The 19,711-nt window shown below is 44.7% G+C and overlaps 1 protein-coding gene across 3 annotated transcripts in view; it reads right to left on the minus strand.

Moving 5' to 3' along the window:
* si:ch211-250c4.3 (uncharacterized protein LOC100535981 homolog) overlaps positions 1-19,711 on the minus strand; it is a 60,339-nt gene that overhangs the window by 18,971 nt on the left and 21,657 nt on the right. Inside the window, exons 3-6 of one of the 3 annotated variants that reach the window (XM_041210265.1) lie at positions 15,300-15,416; positions 10,781-10,952; positions 8,790-8,929; positions 801-916 (exon numbers count right to left, since the gene is read on the minus strand). In XM_041210265.1, coding sequence (XP_041066199.1) covers positions 801-916; positions 8,790-8,929; positions 10,781-10,952; positions 15,300-15,416 — 545 coding nt within the window. Of the gene's footprint in view, positions 1-800; positions 917-8,789; positions 8,930-10,780; positions 10,953-15,254; positions 15,417-19,711 lie in introns of all 3 variants that reach the window. The other 2 variants (XM_041210264.1, XM_041210266.1) reach the window with 2 other exon arrangements.

Consider the following 19,711-nt stretch of genomic DNA (forward strand, 5'->3'; position numbering starts at 1 on the left):
TTCATCAGTTGAGGGGGACAGTAGGTGGTAATCAGCAGGGAGTTTCCTTGCCCATGTTTGACCTGGGTTCCAGAGTCAACACTGAAGTCTCCTTCCCATCTGTATACCCAGGGATGGTGATGGTGGTGGTAAGGTATGATTCCGTGAGTGTGACTATGTCAGCTCTCCCCCCCCTCTCCCCGCCCTCTCTCTCCCCCGCTTCTCTCTCCCCCGCCTCCCCTCTCTCCCCCCCACCTCTTGACTGTGTGACAGCTCTCCTAATATTGGCACAAAACCCCAGATGTTAGTAAGGAGGACTTTGCAGGGTCGACAGGGCTGGGTTTGCCATTGTCATTTTTGGTGCCTAGGTTGATGCTGGGTGGTCTGTCCAGTTTCATTCTTTATTGACTTTTCTGTAGTGGTTCGATACAACTGAGTGGCTTGTTAGGCCATTTTAGAGGGCAGTTAAAAGTCAAATACATAGCTGTGGGTCTGCAGTCACATGTAAACCAGACTGGGTAAGGGTGGCTGATTTCCTTCCCTAAAGGGCTTTAGTGAAACATGGGTTTTTATGACAATTGCTGATAATTTCATGGTCACCATTACTGAGACTAGCTTTATATTCCAGATTTTAACTGAATTTAAATTCTACCAGCTGCTGTGGCGGGATTTGAACCTGTGCTCTCTAAGCATTAACCTAGGCCTCTGGATTACTCGTCCAAATACATTTGCCGCATGTTCTATCTTGACAAGTGCAACCCTGTAAAAGGGTTTTGTGTGGAAATACAGCACAAGACACAAAACATAGCGATATCCTTTACCTATAAAGCTGTGGGCAGGATCTCTTTAACATGCTGGATGATTCTCGCACTGGACGATTTTTTAATCTGGAATTCCTAAGCAGGGCCTTGACTTTCCCACTGGGCTGGCCTTCTGCCTGAAATGCACATCAGGAAAGTTCAGGCAATGTTCCAAGTGATATCAAAATAAAAACAGAAAATACTGGAAATACTCAGGGGTTCTAGCAGCACCTATGAACAGTGAAACAGAGTTAATGAGCAGGTCAATGACCTTTCAACAGAACTGGAAATAATTATAAATGTAATACATTTTAAGTGAAAGGTGGGGTGGGGGGTGTTGGGAAACAAATAGAAGGGAAAGTCTCTGAAAAGGTAGAAGACAGGAGTGATTAAATGACAAGATTTGATTGTGCAGGGTCAAAGGAAATAGTAATGGAACAAATAATGAATTAAGAGATGTGTCTAGAGAAGGGTGTGAATAGTGTGATGATCTTTGACCTGGAAGCTGTACAGTAAGGAAAATTTGTAATTCCTTTAAAATGCCTGTGGAATCTGTAATTGTTTTTAAAGAATGTTTGATAAGGACTTTAAAGAGCTTGCATCAATTGTAAAGAGATCAATTGTAATTTCTTGGATAATAAGATGTACTGGTCCATGTGGCATGGTCACCCTTGACCTGGAAGCAGTAGCAACAGGAAGGAAGTTAATATGCGGATGCTTCGTGGCCAAACACAAAGGAGAGCTAAAAGCAGAGGAGCTAGAGGGAGAAGGCCCATACATGAACACAAAGTGAAGTGAGACAGAGGAACACGGGAATTCTTGTGAGAAGTAAATCACTTTCAGCAAGTGTTAGTTTTGTTGTTTGGCAAGAAAGGAGACAGGAGCTCTTGGAGGTAGTGTGTGAGCTGGCCACAAAGGTTTAAAACCTGGAAAGCTATGTGAATAACTTGGAGATGCTAAAGAACTGGGGTTTATTCCCCCAGAAGTGACAAAACTGTGAATCGGGATGTGGTTGGTTAGTTGAAAAGGGACTCTGGAAAGCTACATCAGGACTGTTATGATAGTAGGAAGAGGGGGTTTACAAGTGTTCCTTGCTAATGATGATCACACCTGTGAAACTTGGAGGGAAAAGCTGTTGTCGTATAGGATTCCTGACCTACCCTGCATGAATAAAGAACAGTATATTGTAGAACTGTATAGCAATGTAATGATATACATGCTGAAGGGAAATGCTTGCGTATCTTTGTTATATCAACTACTTAAAGTGAAATTTTATATTTAAAAGTGTCATTTGCTTGTTAATTCATGTTTAATTTGCATTAGTTCAATTCATGTTGAAGTAAAAACTACAAAAGTAGAATTTTCATTTGGGGGTCATTCAGTAAATTTGGGTTATTTTAGTTTCTGGAGATAGTAACAATGGCAGAATGGTGAACAACTATTGTCCAAAAGAAATAAAAAAGAGAAACAAGATCAAAACAGAAATGTGCAAAGAAAAAGGAAACAGAATGGGGCAGAGATTACAGTCCGAAATTGTTGAGCTCAGAAGACTGTAAAATGCCTGTTTGAAAGATGAATTCTGTTCCTCGAGCCTATGGTAAGTTTATACAGGAGAAAGCTGAGGACAGAGAGGTCAGCATGAGAGTAATGTGGAGAATTAAAACGATGGCGACCAGAAATGAAATTAAAATGTTCGGTTAAGCAGTCACTTAATCTGCATTTGATCTCCCCTTTGTAGAGCTGATATATTGGGAGCAGTGAATGCAGTATACTACATTGAGAAGTACAAGTAAATTGCTGTTTCACCTTGAAGTGCAATTGTTGTTGGAACTGAAAATGGAAAGATAAGCTTTTCAGGAGGATAGCAACAAGGAAAGGAAGAAGGAAGGAAATTCCCAAATACTTCCAGAACTCCCAACAGGATAGGCGATGATCTTAACCATAAGGATCATTTAAAACAGTGAGTGAGACAATGGAGGGACATACGAATATACGAAATAGGAGCAGAAGTAAGCCATGTGGCTCCTCGAGCCTGTCCCACATTCAAGAAGATCAGGGCTAATTGGTTTGTGTTTAGGATTTCACATTCCCATCTACCCCCACTCCACCCCAATTAACCTTTGATTCCCTTGCCTAACAAGGAACCATCTAGCTCTTCCTTAAAAATATTCAATGACTCCAAATCCACCACCTTCTGAGGAAGAGAATTCCAAAGTCGCACAGCCCTCAGAAAAAAATTCTCCTCTGTTCTAAAAAGACAACCCCTAATTTTAAAAGTGCCCCCTAGTTCTGGACTCACCCACAAGAGGAAACATCCTTTCCTTTCCACATCCACCTTGTCAAGACTATTCAGGATCTTGTATACTTCAATCAAGTCACCCCTCACTCTTCTAAACTCCAGTGGAAACAAGCCCAGTCTGTCCAACCTATCCCCATAAAACAGTCCACTCATTCCAGGTATCAATCTAGTAAACCTCTGAACCACCTCAAACGCATTTACATCCTTCCTTAAATAAGATGACCAAAACTGTGCACAGTATTCAAGATGTGGTCTCACCAACGCCCTGTGTAACTGAAGCATAACATCCTTACTTTTATGTTCAATTCCTCGCCTAATAAGGGGTAGCATTCCATTTGCCTTATTAATTACTTGCTGTACCTGCATTCTAACTTTTTTGTGATTCATGCACTAGAACACCTAAATCCCTCTTCGAATTCTGAAGTCTTTCTCTGTTTAAGTAGTATTCTGCTTTTTTATTCTTCCTGCCAAGGTGAACAACCTCACATTTTCCTACAATAAACTCTATCTACTGAGATTTTTTGCCCACTCACTCAACCTATCTATATATGTCTTCAACCTCCTAATGTCCTTTTCACAACAAACTTTCCTACCTGTCTTTGTGACATTTTGCAAATTTAGCTACCATGTCATCGCTTCCCCAGGACAGACTCATGCGGGACACCACTTGTCACATTCTACCAATCAGAAAAAGACACATTTATGTATACTCTGTTTTCTGTCAGTCAGCCAGTCTTCTATCCATGCTAATATGTTACCCCCTACACTATGAGCTTTTATTGTCCGCAATAACCTTTGATGTGGCACTTTAAGAAAGGTCTTCTGGAAATCCAAGTACAGCACATCTACAGGCTCCCCTTTATCCACGGCACATGTTACTCCTTTAAAGAACGCCAATAAATTGGTTAAACAGGATTTCCCTTTCACAAAACCATGCTGACTCTTCCTGATTAGCTTGAGTTTTTCTAAATGCTCAGCTATAACCACCTTCCCCAGGACAAGACGGCAAGCTAACTGGCCTATCATTTCCTGTTTTCTGCCTCCCTCTCTTCTTTAATAGAGGGGTTATATTTTCTACTTTCCAGTCTGATGAAACCTTTCCAGATTCTAGCCACCTCTGAAATCCATCAGGACCCGGAGACTTTTCAGCCCACAGCTCCATCAGTTTGCTCAGTACCACTTCCCTAGTGATTGTAATTTCAAAAAGTTCCCCTCTCCTTCCACCTCCTGATTTACAGTTTTTACTGGAAAGCTTTTTGTATCCTCTATAGTGAAGACAGAAGCAAAATATTAATTCATCTCATGCGCCATTTCCTTATTATCTACTATTAACTCCCCATAGTCACTCTCTAGAGGACCAACACTCACTTTACTTACTCTTTTTCTTTTTTAAATACCCACAGAAACTCTGTTTTTACATTTCTAGCTGGCTTCCTCTCATACTAATTTCTTTCTCCTGATTGACCTTTTAGTTATTCCCTGCTGTTCTTTATATTCTGACCAATCATCTAAACTGCCATTCATCTTTTCCCAGTTATATGCTTTTTCTTTAAGTTTGATGATTTCCCTAATTTCTTCTGTTAAGCAAGGGTGGTGGGGCCCTTAGAGTTTTTCTTTATAGTAGGAATATATTTATTCTGCGTATTCTGAAATATCCCCTTAAATGTCTGCCACTGCTTCTCTATTGATCTATCCCCTAGCCTAAAATCCTAGTTCACTTCAGTTAGCTCAGCTTTCATTCCCACATAGTTGCCCTTATTTAAGATTAAAATACTAGTCTTAGACCCACTCTTCTCCTTTTCAAGCTGGATGTAAAATTCAATCACATTGTGTTCGCTGCTACCTAGGGTGCCTTCATTCTGAGGTAATTAAATTAATCCTATCACATTACACAATACCAAGTCTAAAATAACCTGCTCTCTGGTTGGTTCCAGAGCTCTAAGAACTTCTCTCAAAAACATTCAATGAACTCCTCAGCCAGGCTACTACTGCCAATCTGATTTTTCCAGTTTATATGTAGATTAAAGTCATCCATGATTATTGCTGTCCCTTTATCACAAGCACCCAATATTTCTTCTCATACATTTTTTCCTAAACCATGGTTATCAAGTACAGGCGCCAGTGTCCCACAAACCGGAACCCACTTCTCCCACACCATTCTTTGAGCCACGCGTTCATCTCTCTAATCTTATTTGCTATATGCTAATTTGCATGTGGCTCAGGTAATAATCCAGACATGGCCCACAACAACTGGACCATCCCCCTCCCACTGCAAGTTCCTTTCCAGTTCTGAGCAGATGTCCCAAACCCTGGCACTGGGCAGCGACACAGCCACCTGGACTCTCACTCTTTGCTGCATAGAACAGTGTCAATCCCCCTCACTATACTGTCCCCTACTACCTGTTTGCTACCCCCAAATTGAATGGCTTCCTGTACCTTAGTGCAATGGCCAGCATGCTCTTCCACCTTGCTGACATCGCTTTTGTCCACATAGGTTGTGAGCACCTCAAACCTGGTTGACAATGCCAAAATCTGAGGTTCCTCCACTTGTGTCTGCTCAGTCCCATTACCTGCCTCGCTCACGGTCACATCTTCCTGTCCCTCACTGCTGACCAAAACAGATGACCTTATTTTAAGAGGTATGACTGTCTTCTGGAACAAAGTATCCAGATATTTTTTCCCCCTCCCTTATGTTGTACTTGGTCTGCATTTTGGCTTCTAGATCAATAATCCTGATCCAGAATTCCTCAAGCTGCTTACACTTCCTGCAGACGTGTTTGCAGTGGATCGCCTTGGCATTCAAAAGCACCCACATTCCACAGCTGCAACATAGCATCTGTCCCGCCATTGTTACTTATTAATTAGTTAATTTAATTTAATTACTCAATTAACTTAGACTAATTCCTATGTATATCACACCTCTTCACCCCCATGCACTGAATTCCCACGTGAACCTAATTCGCCACTCACTCTGGCGTAGTTGCCTGTCTCCTCATGCACCCCTTCCTGATCATGTGGTTTGAAAAGCCTGTCTCTTTTATAGACCTTCCTATGAATCACTCGCTTGTTTAGCTTCATGCTACAGCAACTAACACCTCTTGAACCAATTGCTTTCAGGTGATTGACAGATAGCATGGCTGGAAAGATGGTGCAGAAGGGAGGTCTTTGGATTCCTGCAACATTGGGACTGGGTCTGGGGGAGATGGGTCCTGTACAGGCTAGACGGGTTGCACCGAAAGAAACTTGGATAAACCCTAAAGGATGTGAAGGCATTAGAAAGATTCACAAGAATGATTCCAGGCATGAGGAACTTCAGTTACATGGATTGATTGGAGAAACTGGACTGTTCTCAAACAGAGGAACTTGTGCAGTGCTGAAGTCAGGTGATGTTATGTAGGTTGAAACAGATAGCTTTATGTAGTGGGAACTTATCTCAGGATCAAATAGGATACCAAGATTGTGAACAACCTGATTTAGTTTCAAACAATTGCCAGGGGAAGGGATAGTGTGTGGTTTTGGAACAGACTTTGGGGTGGGGACCTATCTAAGACTCATAACTGTTACAGAAAATATAGATGTAGTCTGGTAAAAAACATAAAATCTGAAAAACAAAGAAAAAGGAGCAAGAATAGATCATTCGGCCCTTCGAGCCTGCTCCGCCATTAAACATGATCATGGCTGATTCTGTATCTCAATGCCATACTACTGCTCTTCCCCCGTACCCCTGATGCCTTTAGAGTCCATAAATCTATCTATTTCCTCCTTAAATATGTTCAGTGACTTGGCCTCCACAATCTTCTGTGGTAGAGAATTCCACAGGTTCATCATCCTGAGTGAAGAAGTTTCTCCTCATCTCAATCCTAAATGGCCCACCCTGTATCCTGAGACTGTGATCCCTTGTTCTAGACCCCCCCAGCCAGAGGAAACATCATCCCTGTCCAGCCCAGTCAGAATTTTATATGTTTCAATGAAACCCCCTCTCATTCTTCTAAACTCCAGTGAATAAAGGTCTAGTCGACCCAATCTCTCCTCATACAACAATCCTGCCATCCCAGTAATCAGTCTGATGAACTTTCACTGCACTCCCTCTATGGCAAGTATACCCTTTCTTAGGTAAGGAGACCAAAACTGCACACAATATTCCAGATGTGGTCTCACCAAGGCTCTGTACAGCTGCAGTAAGACATCCTTGCTCCTGTACTCAAGTCCTCTCACATTGAAGGCCAACATACCATTGCCATCTCAACTGCTTGCTGCAGCTGCATGCTTGTTTTCAGTGATTAGTGTACAAGGACACTCAGGTCCCTTTGTACAGCAACATTTCCCAATTTATCACTATTTAAATAATACTCTACCAATCTGTTTTTTCTACCAAAGTGGATAACTTCACACTTATCCACGTTATACTGCATCTGCCATGTGTTTGTCTACTCACTCAACTTCACTGGAGGAACTGCACCATCTCTTTGCTTGTCAATGTAGCCACAGCTTTTTACTCTGGAGTGCCAGGTTAGTAAGTAGTGAGCTGGTGCTGTGTCTGCACTGATTGGTGATCTTCATAAGTTAGCAACAATAGCTACAATTCAATGGCTTATCTATATATTCACTTTATCATTCTCCCTCATAGCAAAGTTCCATAGTCAGGAATGTGATGGAATACTCTGCACTTGTCTGGATGAATATGGCCCAAACAACACTCAAGAAGCTCAACACCATCCAGGACACAGCCCGGTTGGTTGGCACCCATCCACAAACATTCATTCCCTCCACTACCGACGGACAGTGGCAGCAGTGCGTACCATCTACAAGATGTACTGCAGCAAATCACCATGACTCCTTACACAGCACCTTCCAAACCCATGACCTCTGCCACCTGGAAGGACAAGGGCAGCAGATACATGGGAACACCACCACCTGCAAGTTCCCCTACAAGCCACTCCACTCACCATCCTGACTTGGAACTACATTATCGTTCTTTCACTGTCGCTGGGTCAAAATCTTGGAACTCCCTCCCTAACAGCACTTTGGGTGTACCTACACCACATGGACTGCAGCGGTTCAAGAAAGCAGCTCAGCAACAACTTCTCAAGGGCAATTAGGAACGGGCAATAAATGCTGATGCTGACGTACCAGGAAAGAATAAAAAAAGGTTCCTAAGACCAAAAGGAAGCATGGAACTAGAAAAGGCCAATGTAGCTAGCAAGCCCCACACAGCAACTACACGTTGTTCTCTCAGAGACTGCCCTTGGATTCCTGAGAGAAACACCAGCAACTGTGCACTCAAAAAGCATCATCTTTAATGGATTCAGCAGGGACAGACAGTAAAACAAGATGCAACAACAGCTTCAGAATGTCTCTGTGGAGACGAGTGAGAGGAAGGTTCAGAAACTCATCAAATGGGAGATCAAAGGGATAATCGGAGAGTAAAGCTACAGACACTAAATACAAAATCCAGAATTCTTCTAGTGCCAGAAGAGCAAGAGGAGATCACACCTGAAATGTTAACTCAGCTGTTTTCTGAACAGTTGCTGACTGACCTATACAGCGTTCAGCATTTTCTGTTTTCAAAAATGTCACTCCACGGTTAAATGCCAAATGGGTTCAACTAATCTTCACACAATGATGCTCTTTGCTTTCTTAAATCTGTTGACAAGTTTTTAAATCACTTGACTCCTCTCCAAACCTCTATGTTAAAAATCCGAGGCACTCACCACTTGGTGATCCTGCTGTCGAGAGTTCAGGTTGCTGGCCTCCTCGTGGCTGTGCATCAGATTAACCTCATGGTGATTTGTCACGTTTCTGCACACGGGCTTTCTGCACCTCTGTCTTTCACCTAGCTCTGTGTCAAACCCTTCAATACATGCACAGTTACATAAGAAGCATCACCAAATAAGTCATTCCAAGCTCTGTTCTTGCTAATATTTTATAAACAGGACACACCTTGTTCCCCTGTTGCTTGGGTACCAGGTTGAAGGAACATTCAAACACAGGCAGGGGAGATAAATTCAAAAGCTCCCAAAAGCTGATGGGGGTTTTGTGATGTACGATTACCTCATGCCCATTCAGTGCAAAGTCAGCAAGATGCCAACCTCATGTTGCCTGCTAATTCTAATGATTTCTGGGTGCAGCCAATGTCAACCATGCTGCTCACTGGCTTCATTCATCAGCAGGGTGCCAATACTGTTAAGTCCTAGCAGTACTTAATGTTAAGCCGCATGGCTTACCTCAAAGAGAGCCTGTCCTGTATAAAGCTAGCTGAAACTTCCTAAAGATAGCCTGTATTTTTTTAAAGGGAAGGAGCAGCATGGCTGGATCAGGACTCAGGAGCCATTCTGAAATTAAATTTGACCTGTGACATCAAGTTTGCAAATATTTTAGTTTAGTCACAGGCTAACAGAAGGTAGTGATGTGGTGGTATTGTCACTGGACTAGTATTTCAGAGATCCAAGGCTTTGGGCACTTGGGTTTGAATCCCACCACAGCAGATGGTGGAGCTTCCGCCCCCCTCGCTCGCGTCTGGGCGCATGCGCCCCCCTCGCTCACACGCTGACTCCTCAGTCACTGAGCAATCCGGTTCCCAGCCCACCCCAAGTGTGTTCTCTCAAATTGGGAATATGTCAGGGAGCCATTCTGATGCAGTTTCCCCTTAATTCTACTCCCTCCCCGACAACCTCTAACCCTGTGTCCATGGGAAAATTCAGTCCCATGTCCCAAACCTCATCAGTATTTCCTGTTTGGCGTTTTGGAATCTCCACCTGCCCCTAAAGCATTCTGTCAGTGGAGAGAGAGGCAGGAGTATGGGCATGGGCTGGCACAGAGAATGGAGTGTCACTCCATTGGAATTCCTGCTCCCCTGCATGACTGAGGGCCTGGTCTAAGACATACTTACTGAATTGTTCATTTAGGCTTCCAGTAGGGTACATGTGAGTAGCAGAGGGTCCAGGTCAGGAAATCAGCCTGCACCCCCAAAGATGGGCGCATTTTTTTCCTTAAATCCTTCCTATTAACCCCTTTACACATGGGATAAGTAATTTAGGACATAATGAGGAAGGCATGGGCTGCCCCTGGACAGAAGGCAAGCGCCCCAATCTCCAGCTGCCTGGGGAAGGTGGGTATTCACTTACCCATGCTAATCAATGCCCTCAGTCATCATGCAAACCCTGGAGGTCATGATGCCAGCGTCACATTTATATTATTTCACAGTATGTGGGCACCGCTGGCTTGAAATATGGAGTCCATGTGATATCTATAGCGGTTTGGTACAATTGAGAGGCTTGCTGAGCCATCGCGGAGGGCAGTTAAGAGTCAACCACCTTACTGTCGGTCTGGAGTCACATGTAGACCAGGTCCGGTAAGGATGGCAGATTTGCCTCCCTAAAGGGCATCAATGATCCAGATGGGTTGTTATGACAAATGATGATAATTTCATGGTCACCATTACTGAGGCTAGCTTGAAATCTCAGATTAATGAATTCAATTTAAATTCCACCAGCTGCTGTGCTGGGATTTGAACCTTTGTCCCCAGAGCCTGGGGCCCTGGATTACTAGTCCAGTGACATTACCACTACACCATCATCCTGAGGAATTCTGTCCCCAATTGGACCATATGTTACAAGCTTGAACTAAAACTGACATGAGACTTTAAACTGGAGTTTTGTACACCCTGGAAAAGAAGCTGACATGATACAGGTGAGACACAGACCTTGACTTCTAACACTGTCGAACCTCCTGATGCTCTCTGCTGTGTTCTCACCCTTGAAGGAGTTCCTGTGGCTGTTGAAGTTGGTGGATGATCCAGTCTGCAGATCAGGGAGGCTGGCAAGGCTCCGAAAGATACCAACAGCTCCACATGAGCAGTGATTCAAGAAAAAGTCCTGGCCAGTGAAGGAAGGAAGTGCCAGTGTTAGGAAGAGATTTCTTGTGAAGGATTGATGAGATAATGAACCCTCAACATTGCCCAAATACTCGTCCCCACAACTACTCAAATCAAATGTTGCAAACCCCCCAAGTACCCTCTGCAATATTAGTTCAGATCAAAAGGTGTTTTATTTCCTAAAATAAAAAAAATCTTTCAGGAACAGCAGCTCAGGAGCAGAAGAAATGAACTGTGGGAGGAGAGGATTCCTTCCTTCAGAACTGGTTTCATCAGGAAGTGAGTGAATGAGTGAACTACACAGAGTGAGGGAGTGAGAATGAAATACATTGAGTGGGAGAGTGAACTACACAGTGTGAGTGTGTGAGGGAGTGAACTATACAGTGATCCCTCAGTGAACCACACAGTGAAGGAATGAGGGTGGGTGAACTACACAGAGTGAGGGAATGATGCGGACATAATCCATCAGATTTTTAAATGTTGCAGAGTTGAAAATACTGGTCAGGTCCAAAGATTACCTCATTCGACCTTTAGAAGATGAGAGGGGGATTCAGGAACAGACAAAGGCAGCCTGAGAGAATTGTTCTCATTTAATGGCTGCTTATTACCAAAAATCAGCATCAAAAATTTAAAAGGATTTCTGTCTTCCTGTATGCTACCCGTTTAAAAAAGAGGAAATTAGTTCAGCAGGAAAATGCAATGTTCCACAGCAGACACAGAGACAGAGACAAACAGATAGACAGGGAGATATACTGCACCATACATAGAGGGAGAGAGGGGCACAGAGAGACAGAGAGGGAGAGACAGAGAGGGGCACAGAGAGACAGAGAGGGAGAGACAGAGAGGGGCACAGAGAGACAGAGAGGGAGAGACAGAGAGGGGCACAGAGAGACAGAGAGGGAGAGACAGAGAGGGGCACAGAGAGACAGAGAGGGAGGGAGGGGCACAGAGAGACAGAGGGAGGGAGGGGCACAGAGAAACAGAGGGAGAGAGGTGGAGTGTACCAAACACAGAGAGAGAGAGAGAGAGAGAGAGAGACTGCACCATACCAAGGGGAAGGGAGAAAGAGAAAGAGAAACAGAGAGACAGAGAGAGAGGGAAGGAACAGAGAGAGAGAGAGAAACAGAGAGGGAGGGAGAGAAATACAGAGGGAGAGGGAGGCTGTACCAAACACAGAGAGAGAGAGGGAGAGAGAGAGACTGCACCATACCAAGGGAGAGAGGGAGAAAAACAGAGATAGAGAGAGGGGGAAAGAACATGGAGAGAGAAACACAGAAGGAGAGAGAGAGAGAGAGAGACTGCACAATACCGAGGGAGACAGAGGGAGAGAGAGGGGAAAACAGAGATAGACAGAGAGAGATGGAAGCAGTGAGAGAGCGCGAGAAACAGTGAGGGAGAAGGAGAGAAACACAGAGAGGGAGAGGGGAAGGAATACACAGAGAGAAACACAGAAAGGCTGTACCGTACACAGAGAGAGAGAGTGACAGAGAGGGAAAGACATACATGCACACAATCTAGAGCTAGGGAAGGTGTCTCTACCCAGATGTTGGGAGCATGTTGTGAAATTGTTGCCATTAAACAGGAGCTGAGAGTACAAAGTTGATCTGTTGCTCTTTAACAGGTGTGGCCCTGCTATTCTCAGTTTCTGTGCAAGTCAGTATTTTCAATGCTCTTTAACAGACATTTGACTTGTTTTCTGGACATTTGTTATTCTGGGCTCTCCCCAGATTCAGTTGCTCTCACTATTGTCCATCTCCAAGGGAAGTCTGAAACTGGGCATATGGGAGCAATGCTCCCTCTCCATTGTTGGTAAGACCCTGGTCGTTAGGTGTGATGTGATCTTGGTGTTTTTGTACGTGGTGCAGGTGTGGCTCCACAGCAAGTACTTGAGACATCTTCTACTTCACCTGGAGATCAACGATGGATCGTTTCCGAATGGGCCCCATGTACAAGCCTCTGGGCAGAGGATGGAAAAAAACATGCCCAACACCACCCTAATCCTGATGGCCACCTTTGTGAAGCTGCATCAAGCTGTGCGTAGACCCTTGGTATGCAAACACCTACTGTCACTGTGTTTTGAGGTTCTACCTGTCCCCGGTGTTGCAAAGGATGGGTCTGGCGATGCTGCTGTGGAACACTCCAAGTAGTTGGACCATGCCGTATCACCTGTCCCTCGTGGAAAAATTTATGCAGAGAAATGCCTTTGATCAGGTCCATCAGGCAGTGGTCAGCACGCATCAGGATTCTAAGACAGAGGCCCTGTGGGAAAAGGAGATGGTGGATCCTGTCGGATGGTTCCCTGAGCAGACTATCAAAGTCACTTGGCAGAATGCCTCAGTGCCAGAACTTTCCAACAAGCACAAGATATAGCTTGGCTGGTGGTGAGAAAGGCCCTCCCGGTCAGATCCTTCTGAGTCTCACCCTCTCTACATGTTGCCCTCGAGGTGGCTGTGGTGGGGACGAGTCCGTTGTTCACCTTCTTGTGGAATGTGCCTTTGCAAAGAAGTTCTGGAGAGAGATGCAGTGGTTTTTGTCGAGGTTCATCCCAAGCAGCGTAGTGACACAGGACTCTGTGCTCTACGGCTGTTTCCAGGGACACACACCGAGACAAACATCAACTCGGAGGAAGACACTCTTTGGTCTGCCCACAACTTGTTGGTCTTCTAGTGCAAAGAGTTGTCCCCGACTGAGTGTTGCAGACTGGCACATTCCAAGGTCCAGGACTACATGCTGAAGGACGCACTAAAGCTTGGGCAGCTGCCGCAAAGGCCCAATGGGGAAAGGCCAATGTGTAAGGTCTTTCAGCCATGGTTCACTGAGGGGCTGGCCACTGCACAGAACCTCCCGGACTGTAAGCATGTTCTTGACTGTATATAGTAAAGGCAACTGTGTTTAAACACCTCAGAGTTCAACATGACCCATGTAGAAAATGTGAATATCATTGCACTTTCCTGTTATGAAAAGTTGGAAATATTTTGTAATATTCTTTTAGATATTTTATGAACAAAGCGTATTTTTAAAAAAAAACTTTCTAATCACGAAGAGTTGGAAACACTCATCCTGTTCCCCATTTCCCAGGTTTGCACTCATGTCTCTTCACAGCTCCCATTCCCACACTCACCTCCTAATCATTAATATGTCTCTGGATTTGAACAGAAGTCCTGTGTCAGCACAGCCTGAATAATCTTGTGAATAATGTTCTTATACAAACAATGAATAAGCTTCTCTCCAACATGCTATTCCACCATTTTAACTCATTAATGTCCCTGGGCAATATGTGGATGTGATTGGAGCCCGTTGGCTGAATGTTAGCAGCTCTTTGATGATGGACTGGAAGGTGAGAAGGTTGGTAAAATGATGTGGGAAGCGGATTGGGTGGCATGTGCAATGATTTCCAGTGGGAAAGGTGGCAGACTGCCAAGAGCCCAATTAAACCATTGAAATATCTAATTAAGGGCCTCTTCCCACCCCTGTGGGCATTTTGCCAGTGCCTGGGGTGTGGAGGGCACTGCTGGGTGAAACTGGTGGTCTCCCATTGGGCTCCAGAGTGTGACCTCCCTTTCAAAGTCCCTTTGGCCCATGGAAGTGTCTCCCCAGCAGCAATGGTGCCATCTGTCCACCAAGAAATCCCCCCCTCCGTCACCAACCCAATCGCCAGGGTCCTGCCTACCTGGATCTGGCTTCCCCAAGTCCCACTCCCCTTTCTTTCAGGATTCACATCCAATGAGGACACTCCTTCCTCACAGATGCAACCCCGGCAACAGCCACCACTCCCTGTGGCGCAGCTGCGTCTCTGGCCCTGTGATTGGATCGTCAACTGGTGGGAGAGAGACACTACAGCAGCCCAAGAAACCACTGGCACAATGGAACTCAGGACCCATTTCCTGCTGCTCGGGCTCATCTTCCACCTTCAACCCCAGTAATGGAACCACAGTTCATCCTGGGGAGATTCAGCTCCCTTTGTTACCCTGTCGTTGCCAACAGCACCGCCATATATCTTCAGGTCTGCTGCTAATTGACTTTAGAAAGAGACAGTCCAGTTTATTCCCTCTTCCTGGGACATTGTAATAACTAAATACATAACATGCAGGACCCTGGGAGTGTCTTTGAATGCACAGATTGTAAATCACAGGGTGCCTGCTCAATATTTCTGTTCAGCAGCTTGAATACTCTCACCAGGGAGATGACTTTACAACATGAGATCATTCAGGGAATATGCCAAACCCCAGCCACAAGCTCAGGGCCAGGTCCACACTGGGCACTCACTCCATTTCCCTCCTCCAATAGGGAGAGAGCCTCTTACCTCCTTCATCCTGTTCACTTTCAGTGCTCTCTCTGCAATCCACACCTGTTTCTGAAGCTGTTTGTTCTGGTCCTGTAACTGGCCAATTGTCTCGATGAGCTGGCAGATATGCTCCAGATATCCCAGGCCTGACCCCCGATCACCCACCTTATCCTGGTTTACCTGAAAGGAGGAGTTCATGGCTATTAATATAAAACACAGCAAATTGCCATCTGCAGTGATTAGCAGAGAGTGTTTTCTTTTTATTATCCAGGCCAAAATGATACATTGATCCCCCACCAAACCCCGGGGCCATGGAGTGACACTGACCATGTGATAATGATACACAGTTTGCATGGACTGTAACTGGACCTTCAAGCTGTATTGTCTGTCACATCTCGGATAGTTCAGAGATCTGTGAAGAATCCAGAGAAATGGGTCACAGAATTCTAGCTCCTGTCCCATCATGATGAAGAACTGAAAGTTATTTGTAAAAACCTTGTTTCTTGTGCAGCTGGGTACTTGGGAACATTCTCCATTGATCTGTTTGCAGACTATCCCACCTGTTTGAGGCTGAATAAATTCCCTCCACACCGTCCCTCTTCAAATAGCTTGTTGCAGGCAGATGTTGGCTCTCAGCAGCTATCTCTGCAATAATGCAATGGTGTCCCCTTGGATACTAAGAGTGCAAGAGCCAGGGCTGGTTGTCACATTAAAAGGTCAGGGGGCTGCCTGGTTGCACAACCTCTGTCACCTACAGTTAGTTCAACTGTACAACTTTCCTCTGCTTGTGTTGCAGGCAATTTAAGATAAAGGCCGACATTCCAAGAACCTTTTTCATTACTTCTTGTACCTCACTCACTGGCCAGGTACAGGTTTAGATACAGAGTAAATCTCCGTCTACACTGCCCCCATCAAACACTCCCAGGACAGGTACAGCATGGGTTTGCTTCAGTCGAGGTTTGGGCGGGGGGGCGCCAGGGGGAACAGTGATGGGAGGCTCAATTTGAGAGGACAGAGAGTCAAACTCAGATTGTCTCTCGTGCCTATTTGGAGAAGTGAAGGAATGACTGTTGGTTCTGTGTAATTTCTACCTGCATTAGGATATTTGTTGTATGTTTTCCAATTATACTGTGACCCTGAAACAAACACTTATTATAATAATAATAACAGTCAGCATTAGCAGGTACTTTGTTACTCCTTGTTCATTGGAGTTGATCAGAGTACATCACATTAATGTAGGTGTTGGTAAGGACAGCGTGTGGCTAAGGCACAACAGCCAAGGCTGGGGTAGTTTTGATCCGAAAGCAAGCTCTCCACTTGTCACAGCAAGCGGTTACCAGGAGGGCAGAAGAAACACTCCAGGGTCGTCCTCAAAGTCTCCCTGAAAAAATACAACATCCCATCAATTTGTAGGAATCTCTTGAGACCACCCAAACCGGAGAAGCACCTGTGAAGGTGCCAACCGTATCTGACAGGCCCAGGTGAGGCCAAGTGTGAACATTGGAAGGAGGGGACCAAAATCGGAGCGTCCCACCCACCCACCTCATCAAACACTATCTGCCCCAACCTGTGGCAGAGTGTGCAGACCCAGCAGTGGATATTTTCGTCATTTCAGGACCCACACCCCTGGAGTGGAAGAAAGTCACCCTCGGACATGAGGGACTGCCTAAGAAGAGGAATTTTGATCCCTGGATTTTGGTGAATTTGTTGAAATCAGTCAATTGCTGCCAACCTCAACATTGTGAGGGCTGAAGTCAGAAAAAAAAAAATCAGCCAGGTTTCCTGACTCCCCATATCAGCTTCCCTGTGGATAATGTTACCCAGCAAAGGATTACAGAATTCCCTGGGGCTTCCTGCTCAGGATTATAATTTAATGTAAGCACTCCAGATGTCTCGTCTGCATCTTCACCAACTGTGTATTCACACAGTCACTTCCCTTCCTGTTTTGTTACATTGTTCAGTAAGAACAGGAGGCTTGCAGACTATTTCCACTCTTCCTGACCTTTCCCACAGTGGCTGTGCTGTTCCAGAACCATTGGGAATGAAAGTTCATTGTATTGAAAAGCTCTAAAATTCCACACTATACATTCCAGTCATTTTCCGACATGATCCTTGCTCCTTATCTCATTCCCATCTCTGATGTGCTCCATTCTCAGGGGATGGGTTGTTTCCTTAAATGTTATTCCAAAGTATAAGAAACAAACAAGCTGAGTATAGGAGGTCACAGCCAGAAAACTTTTGAAGGAACAATGTGAGGCTTCAGCAGCCCTGAGCTAGAGTGGCGAGAGGTGGGATAGAATTATTCACAACTCTAGGACCTTCTCTTTCTACAAAATATATAAAGAGATTTAGAGGCAATTGTTATTGAAAAAGATGAGAAATAATTTCACCAAAAAAATTGGGAATATTCTTTATTTCATTGGATGATAAACATGTGTCCAGTCCATAACCATCCTGGCATCTGTTCACTTACATACAAAATAGGAGCAGGTGTAGGCCACTCAGCCCCTCGAGCTTGCTCCGCCATTCAAAAAGACATCTTACTTGTGTGATAATGGACCAGTGTAAAGTACTGCTGTACAGAGAGGCATCAGAAATAGAAATCAGAGAGTGTACAGTGTAAAGTACTGCCTCTGTGGAACTTAACTGGAGATAGACATGAGTCTAAAGGTAGAATGTTATATTTAAAACATTAAGCCCAAGAGGGGGACAGTGAGTAAATATGTTTTCATAGAGTTGAGAACACACCTTGAGAAGTATGTAGGATGTAAGATGTGGGAATTCCTTCAACCTCTTGGTATTTTCTGCTTAAACCAGGTGCCATGGGATGTTTCTTGAGCATAAGGTCACTAAATGAGAGTTTAGGGAGAAGACAAACAAATGGCTAGTTGGCAGGGGAGCAGGAGAATCTGCAGCATCCTGCAGGAATTCTGCAAATGTTCCATGGCTTGGATTGGTAAGAGAAGGTAAACGAGAGTGACTTGGGGAAGGGTCAGGGAGCAGTGCTCCTGATCAGTTGCGTGCTTCTGTGGTGAACAAGGATGTACCAGAGGCGTAGGGCAAAGTTCCAGAGGCCAAGTTGAAGTGTGGATTCAACCATCAGTAGCACAGAGGGCATGTGTTACAGCCATGATCCTGAATCCTATAGAGACTGGCGTTTCCCTGGTGCCAGGGTCAGAGACATCAGGCAGAGATTGGACAAACAATTGGCAAGAGGGCATAACTGCTCGTATTTCAAATGACTGGGCTAGAAGAGCTGTCATATCTGGGTGAGTTGGTAATGCGATCCAAGACAAGAAGGGTCATTGAGCTGAACTAATTGACAGAGTTCACACAGAGCACAGTCTTCTGTGTGGTACCTGTACCTTTGTTGATTTTCTCACCAGCTGCTTATCCAACTCCCTCTTAACGTTATTTATGTTTATTCTTGATTATTTCCCTGGACAGTTTATTATAAATATTGTCCTCCCACCTTGGGACAGTTCTATCAGTTCTGTATACTCCCCACTCTGAGTACACTAGTCCTCTCTGATTTCTATTTCTGATGCCTCTGTGTACAGCAGTTCTACTGGCTCTGCCCATTCCTTTCCCTCTTCCGAATCCATCCTTTATGCCTCATTGTCAATCTCCAGACCATGGTAACAGTTTCAATTGGTTGACACCCAGAAGAATCCTAAGATACCCATTTTTAAACAAACTAAGCTTCGGGACTGTATCAGCCGCACACCATCCGGACTTGGAGCTATAGTCACTGTTCCTTCACTGTCGCTGGCTCAAAATCCTGGCACTCGTTTTGGAATAGCGCTGTGAGTGTACCCACACCACATTTATTTAAATGCAGAGAGCTGCATACAGAGGGATCTGGGGGTCCTTGTACGTGAAACACAAGAAGTCAGCCTGCAGGTACAGCAAGTAATTGGGAAGGCAGATGGAATGTTGGCCTTTACTATAAGGGGGATTGACAGGGCTAATTGTAAATAGCATTGATGAGATCGCATCTAGAGTACAGGGAGAAGGTGGTGTCGTAGTGGTCTTGTCACTGGAGTGGTAATCCAGAGACCCAGGGAAATGCTCTGGGGACCCAGGTTCGAATCCCACCAAAGCAGATGATGGAATTTGAATCCAATAAATATCTGGAATTAATCATGACCATGAAACCATTGTCGATTGTTGTAAAAACACATCTGGTTCATTAATGCCCTTTAGGGATGAAAATCTGTTGTCCTCACCTGGTCTGGCCTATGTGTAACTCCAGATCTGCAGAAAAGTGGTTAACTCTTAAATGCCCTTTGAAATGGCCTAACGAGCCACTCAGTTGTAAAAAGAAATGAAACCGGATGGACCACTCGGCATCGACCTAGGCACCAGAAAGGACAATGGCAATCACAGCCCTGTCAACCCTGCAAAGTCCTCCTTACTAACATTTGGGGGCTAGTGACAAAATTGGGAGAGATGTCTCAGAGTAGTTATGCAGC

This window comes from Carcharodon carcharias, chromosome 17 (genome assembly GCF_017639515.1).
Source record: "Carcharodon carcharias isolate sCarCar2 chromosome 17, sCarCar2.pri, whole genome shotgun sequence".
Classification (NCBI taxonomy): domain Eukaryota; kingdom Metazoa; phylum Chordata; class Chondrichthyes; order Lamniformes; family Lamnidae; genus Carcharodon; species Carcharodon carcharias.